The sequence below is a fragment of the Battus philenor genome, unplaced genomic scaffold, assembly GCF_028537555.1.
Source record: "Battus philenor isolate CCGP_79_NKW_IND1 unplaced genomic scaffold, ilBatPhil1.0.hap1 SCAF_27, whole genome shotgun sequence".
NCBI lineage: Eukaryota > Metazoa > Arthropoda > Insecta > Lepidoptera > Papilionidae > Battus > Battus philenor.
The window spans coordinates 380,300-399,286 of NW_027181690.1; the positions used below are offsets into that span (position 1 = coordinate 380,300).

Sequence of the window (18,987 nt, forward strand, 5' to 3'; positions counted from 1 at the left end):
AATCTTAATTCACTTTGCGTCGTTTCAATTTGCGTCGTGTTTTTTTGGAACGTAACCACGATGCAAAGTGAGGTATTGGTGTATAACATACATCTTAACTAGTCTTATACACTTTAGTTTTAATCTACTTGCTCTTTTTAATGATCTGTCCTATGACCCTTCTGCAGTACTCTAGAAAGGTCCAGCGACTCTCCTCGTTGACCATAAATAAGGCTATGTTCTCTATGGTCTCCATTTTAAAACCTTAATGCCCTAGCGGCCACAGACCACGAGAAGACTACTGTGTGTATCCAAGACAGGTAAAGTAAGAGAATCCCCCAAAACAGTGGTCAGAAAAAACATCGTCAAAGTCGTCGAATAACATCTCTATATACAGGATGTATCTTGCTGCTTACAACTGGTCTTATTAGGAACATACTGGGGAGACTATTTCCAGCAGTGGACTGTCACTGAAGTGATGATGTATTAACAGGTGGACAGGCAAAGGTGGATGCAGCTGGTTAGTTGAGCTAGAGCCAATCTAGCAAAGAAGAATAGATATTAAAAGGCATTTTTAGAACATTACGCTTACCTTGAGAATCTGCAGCACAAACATAGATTAGCATAGCACGACGTCTTCTGGTCCTGGTGGGAGGCACCCTGCCCAGCAGGTAGCAGCGGAGCTCCTCGGGTAAGGCTGCCACGTTAGCTGGTACCGGAGGACCAACTACTTCTTCCCGGGGCGAAGCGCAAGCCACCGGTGATGAGAGCGAGATGGAATCTGATCAAATAAATAGAAATATGTTGTTGTTATTGTTGCTTAATTTTGTTGTTTTTGTGGAATAAACAAGATCGCAGGAGGTCGCTGGATGGATGAAGCGCAAGACATGTTATCGTGGTGATCTTTGGGAGAGGTTTATGCTTTCCAGTAGCCGTTTGTTCGCTGATATGATGATGGTAGTGTGGGATTCTTTCGAAGGTAGGTCTTGGAGGCGATGATAACACGGTGTCTAAAGTAGAAGTGTTTATTGTAATTAAGCTTATCCCATATTTAAATCAATTCTTAATGTTTTTTAGTTCGTGAATCTACAATGTAAGTAGCCTAAATTACTCCTTATTAATTCAGGTATCTGCTAGTGTATGACCTGTCAAAATCGGTCCAGCCATTTTTGAGATTAGTCAGAACAAACAAAGAGACAGGCAGTCTAATATTATTTATTTGTATAAATAAATATAGTGTTATTTTCTTTAATTAAATAATTTTTTACACAGTGCTTCCATAACATTTTAATTTTTTGGAACATTTACTATTTACTTTTAATTTGCAGTCATCATCATCATCAGATCACCTGATAGACGCCCACTGCAAAGCATAAGCTTATCATAAAGATCGGACATAAGTTTACCATAAAGATCGCCAGGATTCCAGGTCTTGTGCTGCTCACATTCAGTGACTTGACATCAATATGTCTTCGGTCTACCTCGTGGTGTGCCTCGGGTAGGCACCGCGTCTATTGGCTCGTAGCTGCCACTTGAGAGCCTTAAGGTATCAGCGGCTATCGAATGCACGAGCGTTATGCACACACTGTCACTTCAGACGTGCCATTTCTCGAGTAATGTCAGTGATCGACCGCATGCTCCGCAGTGTCGAGATGGATACGGTCTTGGCCCAGCACTTCACGGGTCACGGGGAGTTCTCTAGTACCTTCACAGGTTCAAGCTCAAGGAGGACCCCTCGTGCTTTTGTAAACCGGGCGTGGGCCAGACCGTGGTCCACCTTGTGGCCCACTGTCCGGCGTTCGGACGACTGCGAGCAGATTCCGAATGCCGGATGAGCAAAAAGATAGAGGAAAGGAGTATCTCGGCCATCATGCAAGACGAAGGGGAGAGAGAATGCTTCCTCAGCTACTGCAGGAAGGTGGTGATAAATGCAATAGGTAAAAATAAAACACAGTAATAGATTCAAATAGACTTGAATATGAATAAAAAACTAAAGCAAACACTAAAATATAGAAATAAAATAAATAAAGTAGTACCAAAAAAAGTGCAATAAACAGTATAATATAATATGATTATTATAAAGAAAATACGTGTTAAATATTTGAACAATAAATGTAATGTTGCAAAATAAAATAGTAAGGAAACCTAGAATGTAGTGGTTGAGGATGGATGTATGGCTAATGGAATGAAAGAGAAAGACTGGGAAAATTGTAGAAAGAACGAAACAGTACGACTGATAATATGATACATGAAAGAGAAGAATGATAATAATAAAAAATATGGATAAATTATTAGAAATATAAAGTCCCTGTCCCATACGAGATAGGGGAACGAGAGGTCCCCAATAGCGGGGACCATAAAAAAAATGTCAGTGATCAGTAAATACTATTCCGTAATTCAGTAATTATTCAATATGTAGGGAAAATGTGATTCACCTGATACACTGGATCCTACAGGGCGCGGTCCCTTGAGCTGGGGCTTCTTGTCTCGCAGCGAGGGCGCAGGCTCCAGCAGTTCCTGCGGCGGGGGCTCCGCTGGCGTGTTGTTCTCGACGGCGGGTTTGCTGGTGCGGTAGGACGGCGACCTGCGAGCGCAGCAGTTCGGTCTGCGATATGTTATTATGCTCTTTGATCACGCAATTGTATCAGTAATTAAGAAAAGGACCAATATTTAGCCACTTCCGCACATGTAGTTATATTTGTGATTTCTCTCACTCACGCGTAATAGAGGGTATAATAAAAATAGCCCACGTGATCGGTCACGTGACTTTGAGTAGTAGTGGGGGAGGAGGTGGCATATAAATAACAAGCGGCGACGGACTGAGCTCACTCTGTGTTTGGCACTAATCGGTGTAACATAACTCCTGAAGATGCCCCGTGGAGGGGTGAAACACGTGTTGAGTGATTTGACGGTGGCAGTTGTGTAATTCGCATTGCTTGCCGCATACGCATTTATCAGCGGGCTGGCGGGCGGTGCACTTTGTTGCACGACTACCACTGCATGCGGAAGTGGCTAAATATTGGTCCTTTTCTTACTTAGGATGGACTTCCGCGAGGTAACGCCTGATTCCATTGAATCAGTAATTGTAGAAATTTATCTAATTTGTTATTTAAATTACCGGATTCAGTAAGCTGAACCAATTTTGTGACACCCTTTCTCTGGATTTAAATACGTAACCTTTTTTTTAAATAAGTAAAACAAATGAAAACAGTTCGTAACAATAATTTATTAACTTTTTTCTTTTGTTAAAAATGTAAACTTTTAATCAAATGCCATCAAAACCAGCCAATAGAAAACAGTACAGCCAAAGAGACTTTATTACAAATATATATATATTTTAGAAAAGACTTTCCGCTATCTAATATTATTGTATATTAGCTTTAATTTTTTGTTTGACCAATAGGTGGTGTTTACAAATAAATTCAAACTGGGAGTTAGAAATTAAAAAAAGATATGTGCAAATTTTGGAGCAGTGGTGGTCCAGTGGTAGAGGATCGTGATTGTCGACCGTAGGTTGTGGGTTCCGTACCCGGAATACATTATATATATTTCACACATTCACAATTTGTACATTAATTATGTAGTATCGCCCTTGCTCATAAAAAAGTTTCCAGAAGATGTGTAGCAGTGTCTTCTGCGTGCTATAATACCAGATTACCATCGCCAACCCGCCTGCCAAGCGTGGCGACTACTGTATATCCTAAGTAAGAAAAAGACCAATATTTAGCCACTTCCGCACATGCAGTGGTAGTCGTGCAACAAAGTGCACCGCCTGCCAGCCCGCTGATAAATGCGTATGCGGCAAGCAATGCGAATTACACAACTGCAACCGTCAAATCACTCCGTGTTTCACCCCTCCACGGGGCATCTTCAGGAGTTATGTAACACCGATCACTGCTAAACACAGACAAACAACTTTGTTGCACGACTACCATTGCGTGTGTGGGAATGGCTAAATATTGGTCTTTATCTTACTTAGGATGGACTTCTGCAAGGTAACGCCTGATTCCATTAAATACGGTATATCCCTATGAGCCACTATTTTTCTATCGCCATAAGGTTTGAAATAAAAGCCGTAGTGCACGCAATAACGAGATGTTCTCTATTCTAATTTTAAATTATATAAAAGAATGCGGCGAAGGAAGAGGGGCGTTGTGTGTAAGGATTATGAATGAAAGTAAGAGAACTAAAGAGAATGTGATGAATGAAAGAGGATGCTGCAATAGCAGTTGTGAAAGATGAGAGAGTAAAACAAAAATAAAACAGTAACAATGAAAAAAATATTCCAAAATAAAGTCCCTGTTTCAAATACGACATGAGGAATTAAAGGCCTCGAATACCGAGGGCCTTAAAAGAAGGTTAAAAATATATAGAACGTAGTTGTCACGATAAATTTGTCCAACCCTAAAAATAGTACAGATGACAGTGAACAATCTATTTTAAAAATGTCACTCGTAGCCAGGTGCTACGTTGTGTAGATGCGGCTACGCAAGCCAACAACATGTCTTGCAGCTGGCGAGGTAGTTGCATTGTCGCGTTTAATTATTTTGTCATGTACATTAAACATTCATAATTTGTTGTTGAATTAATATCTATTCGGGACGATATATTTTATTGGCATTGAATAGTTATTGACTATGTCTTAAGCCAGGTGCAGTTCCAATTTGGCTGAATATCAACAAATATTTTTAACTTTAACACGTTCACTGCGGGCCCAATTTTGAAGAACTTTCAGCTGGTGCCGCTGAGGTCGAATCAGCCTCAAGCTGAACTTCCTATTAGTGCGGTTGAGGCCTTTTCTGCCTCATGTTCATCAATATTTTTTTACAATATTGAGTCAATGCTTCGCAGACATAAAGCTATATTTGTCTTTGTCATACCTCATACGGTTGAGTGTAAACAGCCGCCGCACTAGAGAGAAAACACGAGTTTTACGCGCCGCACCAGTGCAAAGTTTACCATGAGGCTGAATCGACCTCAAGCCGCAGTGAACGTGTTAAACATAGAAGAACCAAAATCACCGAAGTTTAGTATTGTTCATCTGAAGTGGCAGTGGGAGTGGTACATGGCTCGTGTAACCAACAGCCGCCAAGGTCTAAACTTTCTTGATCCCAGTAAAGAAGGATTTAAAATAAAGAATGGAAGACGATGCACAGAAGGTATGTAAATAAAAACAATAAGAATGAATGGAGAAGATAGAACTATACTGAAGAATAAAGTGTGATAAAGTTCCTGTCCCAAAAGATGATGAAAGGACGAGAAGTCTCTAAAAAAAGAGACCATGAAAATTACTTTTTGTGTTGATGACCCGGAAAACGCAGCCTGGGTAAGTTCACCATTAGGCGGATCAATGATATAATTACGGTCTCAGGATATCGCAGGTTCTATGCGATTTTTGAGACCTATATCATGAATATTTAATGGAATTAGGCGTTACCTTGCAAAAGTCCATCCTATGTAAGAAAAAGATCAATATTTAGCCACTTCCGCACATGCAGTGATAGTCGTGCAAAACAAGTACTGTGTAAATCGGGGGATAGGTGTTTATATATTTGTGTATTTCATCGCTCATATTATTAATCTTTTTCCTCCCCCTTCCTCCCCAAAGTTCGCCACTATGATTGTTCGCATCCAGCGAGTTTCCGCTACATCTAGTGGCAGGTCTGCCCATGTCACCAAATTCATTCTACCCTGCACAATCTCTATCTTTTTGCACATTCGAATCACCCCCGCGTCACCTTCCTTCCCTCATCTTCGCTACTAGACAGTTTTCTACATTATTACAATTTTGACTCAACAAAAGTTTTATTTTTATTCAATTATACCTGTTAAATTTTGTTTTCTTATTTACTAAAACCTATGTTGCTTTATTTATGACTAGCTAGAGATCTTGCACGAGTTACTTTCGAGAATTTTTTTTCAATTGTACATTGTGCTATTTGGAAATTTGTCGGAATAAAGGGCAACATTTGTTGACACTCATAAGGGAGATAATGCTGTCTTCTTTGATTCCTCTCCCATGCGAATGTTAGAATAAACAATAAAGATTGTTAAAAATATTAAAGGAGTTCGTGTCTATCTACGAGAGTGCATGGCATACAAAGGGCGCGCCTAAATAAGGGTAAAGTACTCCATCACAACCCCCACCGAAAGGGCGAGACGACAAACATTTACCCTGGACTCTGTGCCTCCACTTATCAATTTAGCAAACGTGTTTGCGAAACAAACTCGTGCTGTCAGGATGAATGATGGTATGTTATAGTTTATTGCAATTAATCCCCCCATATCTACTCTCTTACATCGGACATCAAGACGAACGTATGCACCACGCAGTATTCGATTGGAATCTCTTCAACCGACACAAAGCATTTTCAACGTCAATAAGACTCGCAGGAAATATAAATAAAATTGTAAACGTTAGTAATATCTAAAATTGTGATCAAAGAATGTAGATATAGAAATAGATGTATAAAGGCGATGTGTGGAAAAAGATTACCAAATGAGCAGAGATAGAACATGTGAAGGATAAAAGTAAAGAGTGTAAATGAAAATAAAAAATCTGAAAAAGTCAATTACCCGAAATGTAACGCCCTCTTCTGACAGGAGGAACGAGTTCCCAAAAAACGGGAACCAATTATGATGTCAAGATATAGAACAACTTACCGGCGTCATTGTTTCAGCCAACTATAACTTGAAAGTCTTCAAGTAAAGGTTGTATATGTTTCTTAAAGTCAAGCCATGTAGCTTCATGTGTATTATGTATATAATGTGTGTTAAAAAAAAGCTTTTTTTCGGTTTAAATAGACCCAATTAGACAATTTTCTGGTACTGCATCTTTGTATGTATCTCTCCTTTAGCTACCTAATGGTTTAAATAATAAATATATTCTATATATATAACTACACCTATCCCTCGATTTACACGGTACTCGTTTTACACGTTTTCGCTTTTACACGGTTTTCCAAAAAAGTTATTTTTTTGTTTTAATAATCGATTTTATCACCATCTCTCATAATGTAAATATTTCTGCTTCAAACATCGAATCGGCACAAATAACTTCGAGTGATGAAAGTGAATTCGAACCTTCGATTCCGAAAAAAAGAATGAGAGTAATTTACTTTTTGTTCTTTTGTTTAATGTATATTGTAATTAAATTAAAAAAAAAAGAACAGTTTTTCCGTAATATATTAAATATTTTAACTTGTCAATGTATTCTATTTTTATTTATGTGTACATCTAAAATTATTGAAAAAAAATCACAACTGTTAAATAGCAAAATTATGCGTTTTTTGCGAGTTTTTCGATTTACACAGTTATGATTTGAAAATTTTTAATTTTCAATTTACACGTTTTCTCAGGAACGTATCTACCGTGTAAATCGGGGGATAGGTGTATTACAAATTTAACTGCTGTTGAGTTTCTAGCCGGCTCTCAGCAGATCGTTCAAAGCCATTGGCACCTTACTACTCATGTTACAATAATTTTATATCATAATCACCACGCTTGTCAGGCGGGTTGGCGATCAGAGTGGTATTATGGTACTTGTTTTCTGAAAACTTGTTTGTGAGCAGTGGCAATACTACATAATTAATGCACAAACGTGTAAATTATATAACATTGTAAGCAGGTAATCCAAGCCGAAACCTATGATCGCAAGTATCAGGCCGCTTTACTTATAGTAATGTTATTCATTTATATATCAATAATGAATTTTATATAAATCTTGTACATTTCCCCTGCTGTTATCACAAGGCAGTAACCAAGCGCGCGGCCGAAATAATTGAGACAATTACTTAGCAGATGGCGCTCCGGAATTTATTCACAACTCACAATTTGAATGGAGAATTTAATTGACGCTTATTTACGACGGCAGAGACGAACTGGAGCATCTTTACGAACTAACTTTATAGCGCGACTTTATCTCCGACATATTTAATAGAATCAGGTGTTACCTTGCGGAAGTCCTTCCTTAATAAGAAAAGGACCAATATTTAGCCACTTCCGCACATGCAGTGGTAGTCGTGCAACAAAGTGCACCGCCCGCCAGACCGCTGATAAATGCGTATGCGGCAAACAATGCGAGTTACACAACTGCCACCGTTAATCCACTTAACACGTGTTTCACCCCTCCACGGGAAATCTTCAGGAGTTATGTTACACCGATTAGTGCGCCATGATGTCCAGTCTAGCGCTGTTTACATCTAGCAACTTCTTGCGACTTTGGTTATGTCTTCGATCCACCTAAAGGCTCGTGGTAGCTATTCTAGCTGGAAGTCCAACCTAAGTAAGAAAAGGACCAATATATAGCTACTTCCGCTCTGCAGTAGTAGTCGTGCAACAAAGTGTACCGCCCGCCAGCCCGCTGATAAATGCGCGTGCGGCAAACAATGCGAATCACACAACTACCACCGCCAAATCACTCAACACGTGTTTCACCCCTCCACGGGGCATCTTCAGGAGTTATGTTACACCGATTAGTGCCAAGCACAGAGTGACCACACTCGATCGTATCACAGCGCGCGGTGCACTTTGTTGCATGACTACTACTGCATGTGCGGAAGTGGCTAAATATTGGTCCTTTTCTTATTTATCTCCAACATTCTCTTTTTGTCAGTCAAACTTGATTTAAAAATATTTGTTGACAAATCAGCACTGTATCCAAAATTTGTATTAACATATTTATACAAGGTATTTCGTTATAGATGTAAAAGCATGGAAGGCTTTAAACCTATTTCAAATCACCCTAATACATATAAGTTAAAAATATTCGAATTAAAAAACGCGTGTAAATATTTACTCGAGTAATGATATTTTGAATTTAAATATGTTAATCAATTAATCCAGGTTTGGGATAAGAGACCCACGTCCCACAGGAGGGCAATTCAATTCTTTCGCTTTAATATAAAAATTATGAATGTTTTATAGGAGGTTATAAGAATTTTAAAGTAGAGCATGGGATAAAAAAGGTTGGGAAACACTGATCTAGGTCGACCGACGACATAAGCACAGTCGCAGGAAGTCGTTGGATGTGGGTGATGGAAAACCAGTCATTGTGGAAATGTTTGGGAGAGGTCTGTTGCTTGCTGTTTGTGGTTGACATGATGATGAAATACTGAATCAAAGAGGTTTGTGAGAATGATGTGATGATACTAAAAACCTAACTGAGTTAGCTGTGAGGTCACATCACACACTACGTAATTTCGTAGACCAGGAATGAGCAACCTTTTCAATCAGTGGTTCAGTTAAAATTTTAGAATTTATTGGCGGATCGCAAACGAAGTAACACTTATTTATAATCTAAAAAAAATCTTAATAAATAAAGATTACAATAATAAATGTAAAAATAAAAAAAAGAAGTAAAGTTTTCATACAGAAATTTAATACATAAAAGTCGCGATTTTTTTTGGTTTTTCTAATTGATCAACTCGTTACAAACAAATTGTTTCGATAGTACGACAACGATTTATTAATGAAAGAAAGCGAATAAAAAAATTAAATTTTAGAAATGCTTAGCGGGCCGTATAAACATGTTTGAAGGGCCGCATGCGACCCGCGGGTTGTTCTTCCCTGCCGTACATTATAAGTTGACGGACGTCAATGGGAGATTAATTAGATTCTAGTTCATCAAACTGGGCACTCTTTTTATTCTTCTCTTGAAGTAGTAAAGTAATAAACGAATAAGCTAATACTTCTTCAAAAAGGGAGTAACGGCAAGAAGAATTACAACTGTTAGATTCGAACTCAAATTCATATATAAACGGTAATAAATTATATCTAAAACCGCAAGTGCTGTAAGCGGAAACTTCTGCTTCGAGTTGCAGCGCATGTCTGTTTCATATATATATGACATATCCTAACAAGGATAAAACCTCAGATTATAAATACAAATATAAAAAGGTCAAATGGAATTTTTGTTAATATCTATTATGATTCTATTAATATATATAAATATGTATAAAAGAATGTAGAGAGATAATACAGTAAATTTATTGTTTAAATATCTTTTATTTTCTAAATATAAATTGTCTGTAGACATTCTTTTTTTAATGATGGGCCTAGTTAGACAGCTGATCACCAAGACAGCAATGAGAGGGTATGATCGAAGTTTCGCCGCGAGATTACATTTGCATGACTAAGAAATTCCGTTCAATCTTCCATAAACCCCAGACTAGATGCCACCTTGACCATTTTTGGAAATAAGCTGTTACAACGTATTTAATCATTCATATACACACCTATCCTCCGATTTACACGGTAGATACGTTCCTGAGAAAACCGTGTAAATCGAAAAACTTGGAGAAAATGCATAATTTTGCTATTTAACAGTTGTGATTTTTTTCAATATTTTTTGGTGTACACAGAAATAAAAATAAAATGCATTGAAAAGTTAAAATATTTAATGTATTACGGAAACACTGTTTTTTTTTTATTAAATTACAACACGTTAAATAGAAGAACAAAAAATAAAACCAAAGGTGTTTTATCTTTTACATTGTCAGAAATTACTCTCATTTTTTTTTTCCGAATCGAAGGTTCGAATTCACTTTCATCACTCGAAGTTATTTGTGCCGATTCGATGTTTGAAGCAGAAATATTTACATTATGAGAGATGGTAATAAAATCTGTTATTAAAACAAAAAAAAAAAACTTATTTGAAAAACCGTGTAAAAGCGATAACGTGTAAAACAAGTACCGTGTAAATCGATGGATAGGTGTATAAAATAATTAATGTCATTTATATGTAGCGTAAAGTTTGTTTAAGAAATCTCGTATTTGAAAGATCTAAAGCACAAAGCTCTGTAGTGATACGTGTTATAAGCTAGGCGTGGCCAGGGGAGGGGCTCTGACGTCACGGCGGCGTGACGTCAGCGGCCCTCCGGCCTCGCGGGAGTGACGCGCGACCTCCCCGACCTACTTACGGCTCACGGCCCGCACATCGGAACCTTTAACCAAGTCTTATTTATACTTTTTGTTGCCTGCCGCACTCGGCTGTACGTGTTTGTACTATTGCGATTGTGGAACAGCTGCTGACAGCGATTCAAATTTGGAACCGTCTCCTGTTGGCATAGAACCGTTTTTTTTCACAATTTAATGCATTGGTGTGGTTTTTGTTTGATATCGTTGCTTTAACAAATATTAGAATAGAAAGAGAATTAAAAAGTAAACAATTATCTTTTATATAACGTAAAATTAAAACAAGAAAGAACAAAACACGAATTTACGTAAAATTTTTAAATGAGAATTTTGGCTCGGTTTTTTCGATATAAGCCGATCGATGAGATAGCTACACGTATGCAGCTTTCTGAAAGTGCATACACTCAGTCCTGATCGGTGGTTTTGGTTAATTTATAATTAAAATTAATTTTTCGTAAATATATAGAAACTCGAATAAAGAAACAGTCTTTGCATTTTTCGTCAAAAGCGGATATTTTTCGTGGCTGGTATAAGATTTAAATAAATTTGTGAAGTTTACTGAGAAACGTATATTTTTAAACCGGTATTATTCTGTATGTCAATTATTTCCATTTGTATATCTTCGGGAGCTAATTAGTTTTATAACTATGTATTGATGAGAGAAAGTTAATATATTAAATTCAGTTACAGAAATGCATGGGTCGCATAAATATGATTAACGGGTTGCTTGTTGTTCACCTCTGATTTATTATATTTATTATACTTGGTAATCGCCAGACAGCAAAAGTTCTTCACCATTGACGTCAGAGGAACAAAGAAGAACGTCACTATAAACAGACTGAAGCCAGCCTACATAGCTAAAGAATCATCTGTAACTCCCACTACTACACTTTCAGCCTCCGAATACTGATAACCACGAGTTACCACCGACAACCACTTTGGAACCAGTTCCTATATCTCCAAGAGTACGTTTCACCACCCGAAGTGGGAAAAGAATCTATTTCCTCTGAATTTTATCTACCGTACTCACCGTCTAGTTGGGGGGAATATGTAGCGAAATAATGTCAAAATGTTTTCGCTTATCTGTCAATCTATCGGTCTACGCATGCGCAAAAACTAAGGACGTGCGGCGTATGATTTGTAGGCGGTTGTCAAAACCGCGTCTCACGCCGAAATATATTATGAAATACAATAACGGCGAACGGCGTCAAGTAACATGTGTTGTTGTTTGTGAATTTGTATTAAATCTTTAGTGCTGTGATGGAATATAGAATCAAAGACTATCTTTATCAATTTTAAATCAAAGGTTTAATATGTACAAATGAGTGGTGAAAGTTTTATGTAAAAATTATTTCATTCGCATGAAAAATAATTTATTACGGCGTTGGTATATCTGAAGTTGTAGGCGAATGACGTTTTAATTTTGTGCTCCAGCTCGATTGGTGTTGTTCTCTAACATTGCCTACCTAACCTGTTAAAATCCACCACAATCTCGTGTATGGTTATTGAGAGCACGAAATGCCTTAAAGATACCAACGCTTATGCTCTCCTAGGCAGGTCCCCTACCCAAAGCTACGTATATATGTATATATGGAGGAATATCAATATGGATTGTATCAGATACAAAACTAAAGAAATACCCGGCAACATCGACAGACAGTTCTAAATTCAAAACACGAATTAAAATTAAAAATAATTGCCCAAATTGTAAACAACTCGGGTAAACAAAGTAAAAATTTGTGGCAACGTCTGTCACGCGATTTGTCACTGTACAAAGCGAATTGTAGCCGCCGCCTCCGTACCTGTTACCGGACGCAACAATGGCGCGTCATCTTGACAGATGACATGTCACCGCTGTTGGAGGGAAAACAAATGCGCGGCAATATGTCAATGTTGCAAATTAAGTCCGAGCGGCAGCCATCTTGGGGATAAAGCTACTTCGCATTTTATATGAAAATTCGGAGATTTTTTTTTCAAAAGTTTATTTACATTTACTTAAAGTATACAGGTCCCACAAGTTCAGAGGTGTCACCGTGTGGGCTCAGCATAGAATAGACCTACCTCATTTCCTTCTGTGGTTTTTGTACGAGGTGACAGAAGAACCAGATTCCAAAAGATGGCCAACAGGGAACATAACACAACACTGTGATCATTAACCGAAATGCCAAGCGATTATGGTATCTCCCCCCCATGAATGATAAGATCACGGGATGTTGCTGGATGGAATGACTTATGACCGTCGGCAGCAGGGGCCGAAAGGCTCCCGATTGGCCACCACACGGCCAAACAGTTGTACTTAAACCTGCGTATGTTTCAGTTTGGCAGCAAAATATTACATTGCGTATTACAAGTAGTCGAACGTAGATGTGAAATTAAAGATTATGAATTAAAAAAGTCGGTTTAAAAAGTTGTATACATAAATATTATGTCATTATTCTCATCAATTTCGGATAATAATTATTAATTTTCTGGTAAGAAAAAGACCAATATTTAGCCATTTCTGCATATTCAGCGGTGGACTACCACTGCATGTGCGGAAGTGGCTAAATATTGGTCTTTTTCTTGCTTAGGGTGGACTTCAGCAAGGTAACGCCTGATTCCATTAAATAATTTTCTGGTAACTTTAGTAATATTGTTGTTAGTTCTTGTCAATAGATGTCGCGTTTCGAACTAACTTCAACTTTAATTTCAAACCGACTATTATAAAAGTTTGCAATATAAAGCTGTTTTGACTTTCACTGTATATAAAAAAGATATGGTATTTAATAAATATTTTTACATCAAATACAACGAACGCAACTTATACATTATTTTTTTAACCATTTGTTGAGTGACAGCTGTCAGCGGTAAACTCGAAGCGGACCACAGAATATGTCAAAGCGTATCTACACGTCAATTTTGTTTGATGAAATACTTTTAATGACGTCATGTATTTTTGTTACATTAAAACTTGTCAACAGACGCAATTTACTTATAATAAATTCAGTTTTTAAACGGTTTTATTATAAGTAAATTTAGTTCGACCCGTACGCAATTTGTTTGTTTGGGTCAAAATTAGAAATTGAAATTTAAGCACCTTCCCGTTGTCAAATTGATCTGAAATTTGGTACACACATTTAATTTAGGTGACAATACAATATAATAAAATCAATAACATTATAAACCTAAGATGGCCGCCGATACAAAATGGCGGATTACATATTTTTCCCTAACCCTCTCAATATGGGTATCAAATGAAAGGGCTACACTAGTAAAACACGATGATTATGTCAAAATTTAAAATTCAAGATGGACGCCGTTCCAATATGGCGGACTAGGTACATATTTTTCCACAACCACCACAATATGGGTATCAAAAAACCGTTTAACTTAAAAGTTTTTTAAGTGTATTTATAGACTCAAATATTGTCTGATAGGAAATTAAATAGTAAGTAAGCACTAGAGTTAAGAAAGAAATTAAATTAAATTGTAAATAAAAATATTGCAATAAGTAGAATAAAAGATAAAAACTGTGATAAATTTATGTAAATAATAGAATGTAAAGCTGCATAAAACTGAGATTTATAGAAAAATTGTAAATAAAGATACCTAGAACGTTGTGGTTGAGGATGGATGTATGGCGAATAGAACGAAAGAGAAAGACTGAGAAAATTGTGGAAATTAAAATGAAAAAAGTAGAAAGATAGATTATGTGCTGAATGAACGAAGAGAAAGATAGATTATGTGATGAATGAACGAAGAGAAAGATTATGTGATGAATGAACGAAGAGAAAGATTATGTGATGAATGAACGAAGAGAAAGATTATGTGATGAATGAACGAAGAGAAAGATTATGTGATGAATGAACGAAGAGAAAGATTATGTGATGAATGAACGAAGAGAAAGATAGATTATGTGATGAATGAACGAAGAGAAAGATTATGTGATGAATGAACGAAGAGAAAGATTATGTGATGAATGAACGAAGAGAAAGATTATGTGATGAATGAACGAAGAGAAAGATAGATTATGTGATGAATGAACGAAGAGAAAGATTATGTGATGAATGAACGAAGAGAAAGATTATGTGATGAATGAACGAAGAGAAAGATTATGTGATGAATGAACGAAGAGAAAGATTATGTGATGAATGAACGAAGAGAAAGATTATGTGATGAATGAACGAAGAGAAAGATTATGTGATGAATGAAAGAAGAGAAAGATAATGTGATAAATGAAAGAAGAGAGAAATAGATAATGTGATTAATAAAAGAGAGAAATAGATAATGTGATAAATAAAAGAAGATAAAGATAAAGAAACGTGAAAGAATCAACAAAGAAAATAAACGACCCTATCCTTTCCATAGATAATGATACGAGTATATAACTGTCACCAAAGGTTTCCACCTAGCACCTCAGCATGAGCTGTCACCTGGCAAACTGTTTGAGAGATGGAGGCACTTAGTTCTTACCTATTTACAGCCAATAAACACCTGCTCTACCACTGCAACTATAGGATGTTTAAAAAGTTTCACTGGATTAGTTATTAAATATTGGCACACACGTAAGTTATTGTTATATAAATTAAATTAGTAATGTAAAACTAGAACTAATTGTTAATGTCAGTGAAAAATCTACCGAACCAATCTACCAAACCTTTTGGTATTCGTTGATATGGTGTACCTGAATAAACAAAAGAAATTGTTTATTTAATTTATATATTAAATAATATTTATTGCACAATACTTCAGAAATAGAAACATGGAGTTAAAATAACTTAAAAATGTATAATCGTTGCTGTTCACCCATGAGACGGTTTGTTAGACAACAATGAATTTCCACAGGATATCTCAGACCTGCCGTTTCTTATCTTTTAAAAGTATATTATTAAATTAATCTTAGCGTTCAGGATCTTGGTTTTTTGACTGATTTACAGGGTTTTTTAAACGGCCCGAAATATATGGGACCTTTCGATCCATCCCCTATTTTGTTGGGAACAGGGATTTACTTTCTTTATTAAATTTTTCACTACCTTTCTATTATTTTCATACCTTTCTTTTATTATTCACAATCTCTATCATTCCGTTCTTCATTCCATTATTCAGTAAATTTTTCTCTTCCTCTCTAATATCCTTTCATCCATCCTCAATTACTGCAGTTTAGTTTATTTATACAATTTATATATATCACAGGTTTTTAGTTAATTTTACATCTTATACCTATGTATCTCTGTTCTCTTATTGTCAATATTAGTATTTACATATTTAATTTATTTCTATTATAATTAGTTCTAATATACATTTTTGTTTCTCTTATCATTTGTTCCTATTTATTACAGTTTTGGCTACTGTTCTGTAGAAATTGAGAAAGGTTTATCCGTCTTTTTTCTCTATCAAAATAGAGGCGATAGTGGTCTTCTCTGTCTTTTTTCTTATCCGGCATCCGATTTCGAAGAGAATCCATTTACATGGTTGATATTATAATGCACATACGAAGCATTATTAAATTTCATTAAAAAATAGCAGCTGTTAAGATTCTGACTGGCATTTCTCGGCGGATCAACATTCAGAGTCAATGGTAGCTTACTCTTGTGGTACGTTCATTAAACTTAAAAAAATCATGGCTACGAAAAGTACAAAAGGGACTTTAATAAAGATAATTTGAATATTTAATGGAATCAGGCGTTACGTTGCGGATGTACATCCTAAATAAGAAAAGGACCAATATTTAGCCACTTCTGCACATGCAGCATTCCGCACGCTGATAAATGCGTATGCGGCAAACAATGCGAATTACACAACTGCCACCGTTAAACCACTCAACACGTGTTTCACCACTCCACAGGGCATCCTCAGGAGTTATGTTACACCGATTAGTGTCAAACACAGACTCTGTGTTTTGTGCATTTATCAGCGGGCAGGCGGGCGGTGCACTTGCACGACTACCACTGCACGTGCGGAAGTGGCTAAATAATGGTCCTTTTCTTACTTAAAACTAGCATTTCGAACTACATGAGTGACCTTGGTTCTGCGAATCTCCTGATTTCTGATCATCGCAGAGAAGCTATCATCATAGCTGTCTCCATTGCTCTTTAGGTGACATTGATCCTTTTTAAAAGGACATCTCATCGTGAACGACCACGTCTAAAATCCTTATATGATACCTACTCACATTGGTCAAATACGTTTGTCTTCATTACGGTATTGTAATATTAATTTAAGTGCATTAAATTTTTTATTTAGTATAAGTAAATCGATTTGAACAAAGAACAGATATTTAAAATGCGTTCTAAATTCAAATGTCCGCGTTCGGCAGTTGTTGTAGGAGAAATAATAATTAAAAGCGCTTGCCAACGCCCGAAATACTCCTGTCATCAATAATCCACACAGACGTCCGGTGATGAAGTGTCTTCACAGTTATTTTAACGGCTTTTTTTTTTAAATATTCATGGAATACGGAATTCGATTACTGAGTTCCATTAAGCTTATAGCGTTTTAGATGTATATTACTGGCCACTACCGCCAAAATACTTTTTTAAAATCATTCTAGTGCGTTCCAATACGAAAGTAGATTTTAATATGGACGCAAGCGATTTTTCGGCCACAGGGTTGAAATTGAGGAACAAATTCTTGTTTGGCTAGTAATTTACTTCTACAAGGCAGCAGGACATATATAGCATACACAATACATATACATATATCAGGACTCTTATTGGTCGTCAACTTTTTATAAATGTCTTTTATTCTTGACTCTTCTTTGCTTCGCAAGATGTTATAATTGAGGAAAAGCAGGAAGAAACTCTACAACACATCTTCTTTTATATTTATTTACCTTATTGGAGATAAACAGTAGCAAAAGGCAGTAAGAAAGTACAAACTTAGAAGTATAAAATTAGTTACAATTGTTACCTTATAACTATCTCACTAAGAACATTTAATGGTTTAAAATCAAACAATGACAAAACAAATAAAAACATTACTAAACAGGCATTCCGCATTCACACCGCAATAATTACGAGTCACAGCAAGCCGTCACGTTCCAATGAGGTTTAAATTGTATTGTGTGTACTCAATAATTTCGAACGAAATTGTCTTTTAGAAGATACAAGAGAGCACGAGAATATATCAATATCACTAATATATCAATTGTGGAAACACATCCTGTATAAGGGTGCACGTTTACCGATATTTGTCTTAGCCGTTGATAAAAAAAGAGAGATCTAGAACGCGTTCTTGCTGCAGGAATTCGAAAGTTTACCTCGGACAACAGTTCTGAACAGTTAACGTTGCTACCACAAATATTTTTAAGTGTAGTGGCGTCCATTAGAGAACGTCGATCCTTCAATGATATCGTTCGGTATCTGTTAAAAAACATTTTATAAGAATCCCGGGGGCAATGCATTCGGTAGTTCAGAATACGAAGGAATTTTTTTGTACTCTTTCAATTTTATTTTCGTAGACTGCATACAGTGGATTCCAAATGGGGGATAGATACTCTAAGTGAGATCTTACTGGAGATTGATAAAGATAGATGAAAGTGTCTCTGAGCTTAAAGGATTTAACAATACATATATACATATACACTTTAAGATATAGCCTAAATGAAACCAAAATAATCAGGCGATATCCCTGCCAAGGATTCTTGTCATTTAAATATTCGTTCAATGTTTTTGGTAAATTTGGTTTTATTGCGTTTCTATTTTAATTAATGGTAGGTCAATAAAACTTTGCAGAATTTTGTTATAAATCTGATTGTGAGTATAAGAAATAACTTTTTATTTTCTATTATGCTTTACCTCATAACTTCTACCAAGATTGGATTAACAATCAACCCATAAGCTTTTTAGATAGTTTGACATTAGATACAAAAGCGCTCACGATATTTATAGACGAAAGTCTTTTATTGGTGTATGTTGCTGATGATGATGACTTCAGATGTGTTTGTTTACAATAAGCCTTACAAAAGCCTCAAAGTCAATCTTAGAGTAATGGAGTATGCTCGGATCTTCGCTGAGAAATCGATTTAGCGCAGAGTTCCCCAAACTTTTTTGTGTCGTAGACCCCTTACCATGTTTTTCCGTGTTGGGTAGACCCCCAACTTACCTGATATTGATT

General features: G+C 36.4%; 1 protein-coding gene across 1 annotated transcript in view; it reads right to left on the minus strand.

Annotated features, from left to right (window-relative positions):
- LOC137925520 (NACHT and WD repeat domain-containing protein 2) overlaps nucleotides 1-18,987 on the minus strand; it is an 80,942-nt gene that overhangs the window by 32,932 nt on the left and 29,023 nt on the right. The window contains exons 2-3 of the mRNA XM_068768977.1: nucleotides 2,415-2,584; nucleotides 572-760 (exon numbers count right to left, since the gene is read on the minus strand). Of these exons, the coding sequence (XP_068625078.1) occupies nucleotides 572-760; nucleotides 2,415-2,584 (359 nt within the window). The remainder of the gene's footprint in view (nucleotides 1-571; nucleotides 761-2,414; nucleotides 2,585-18,987) is intronic.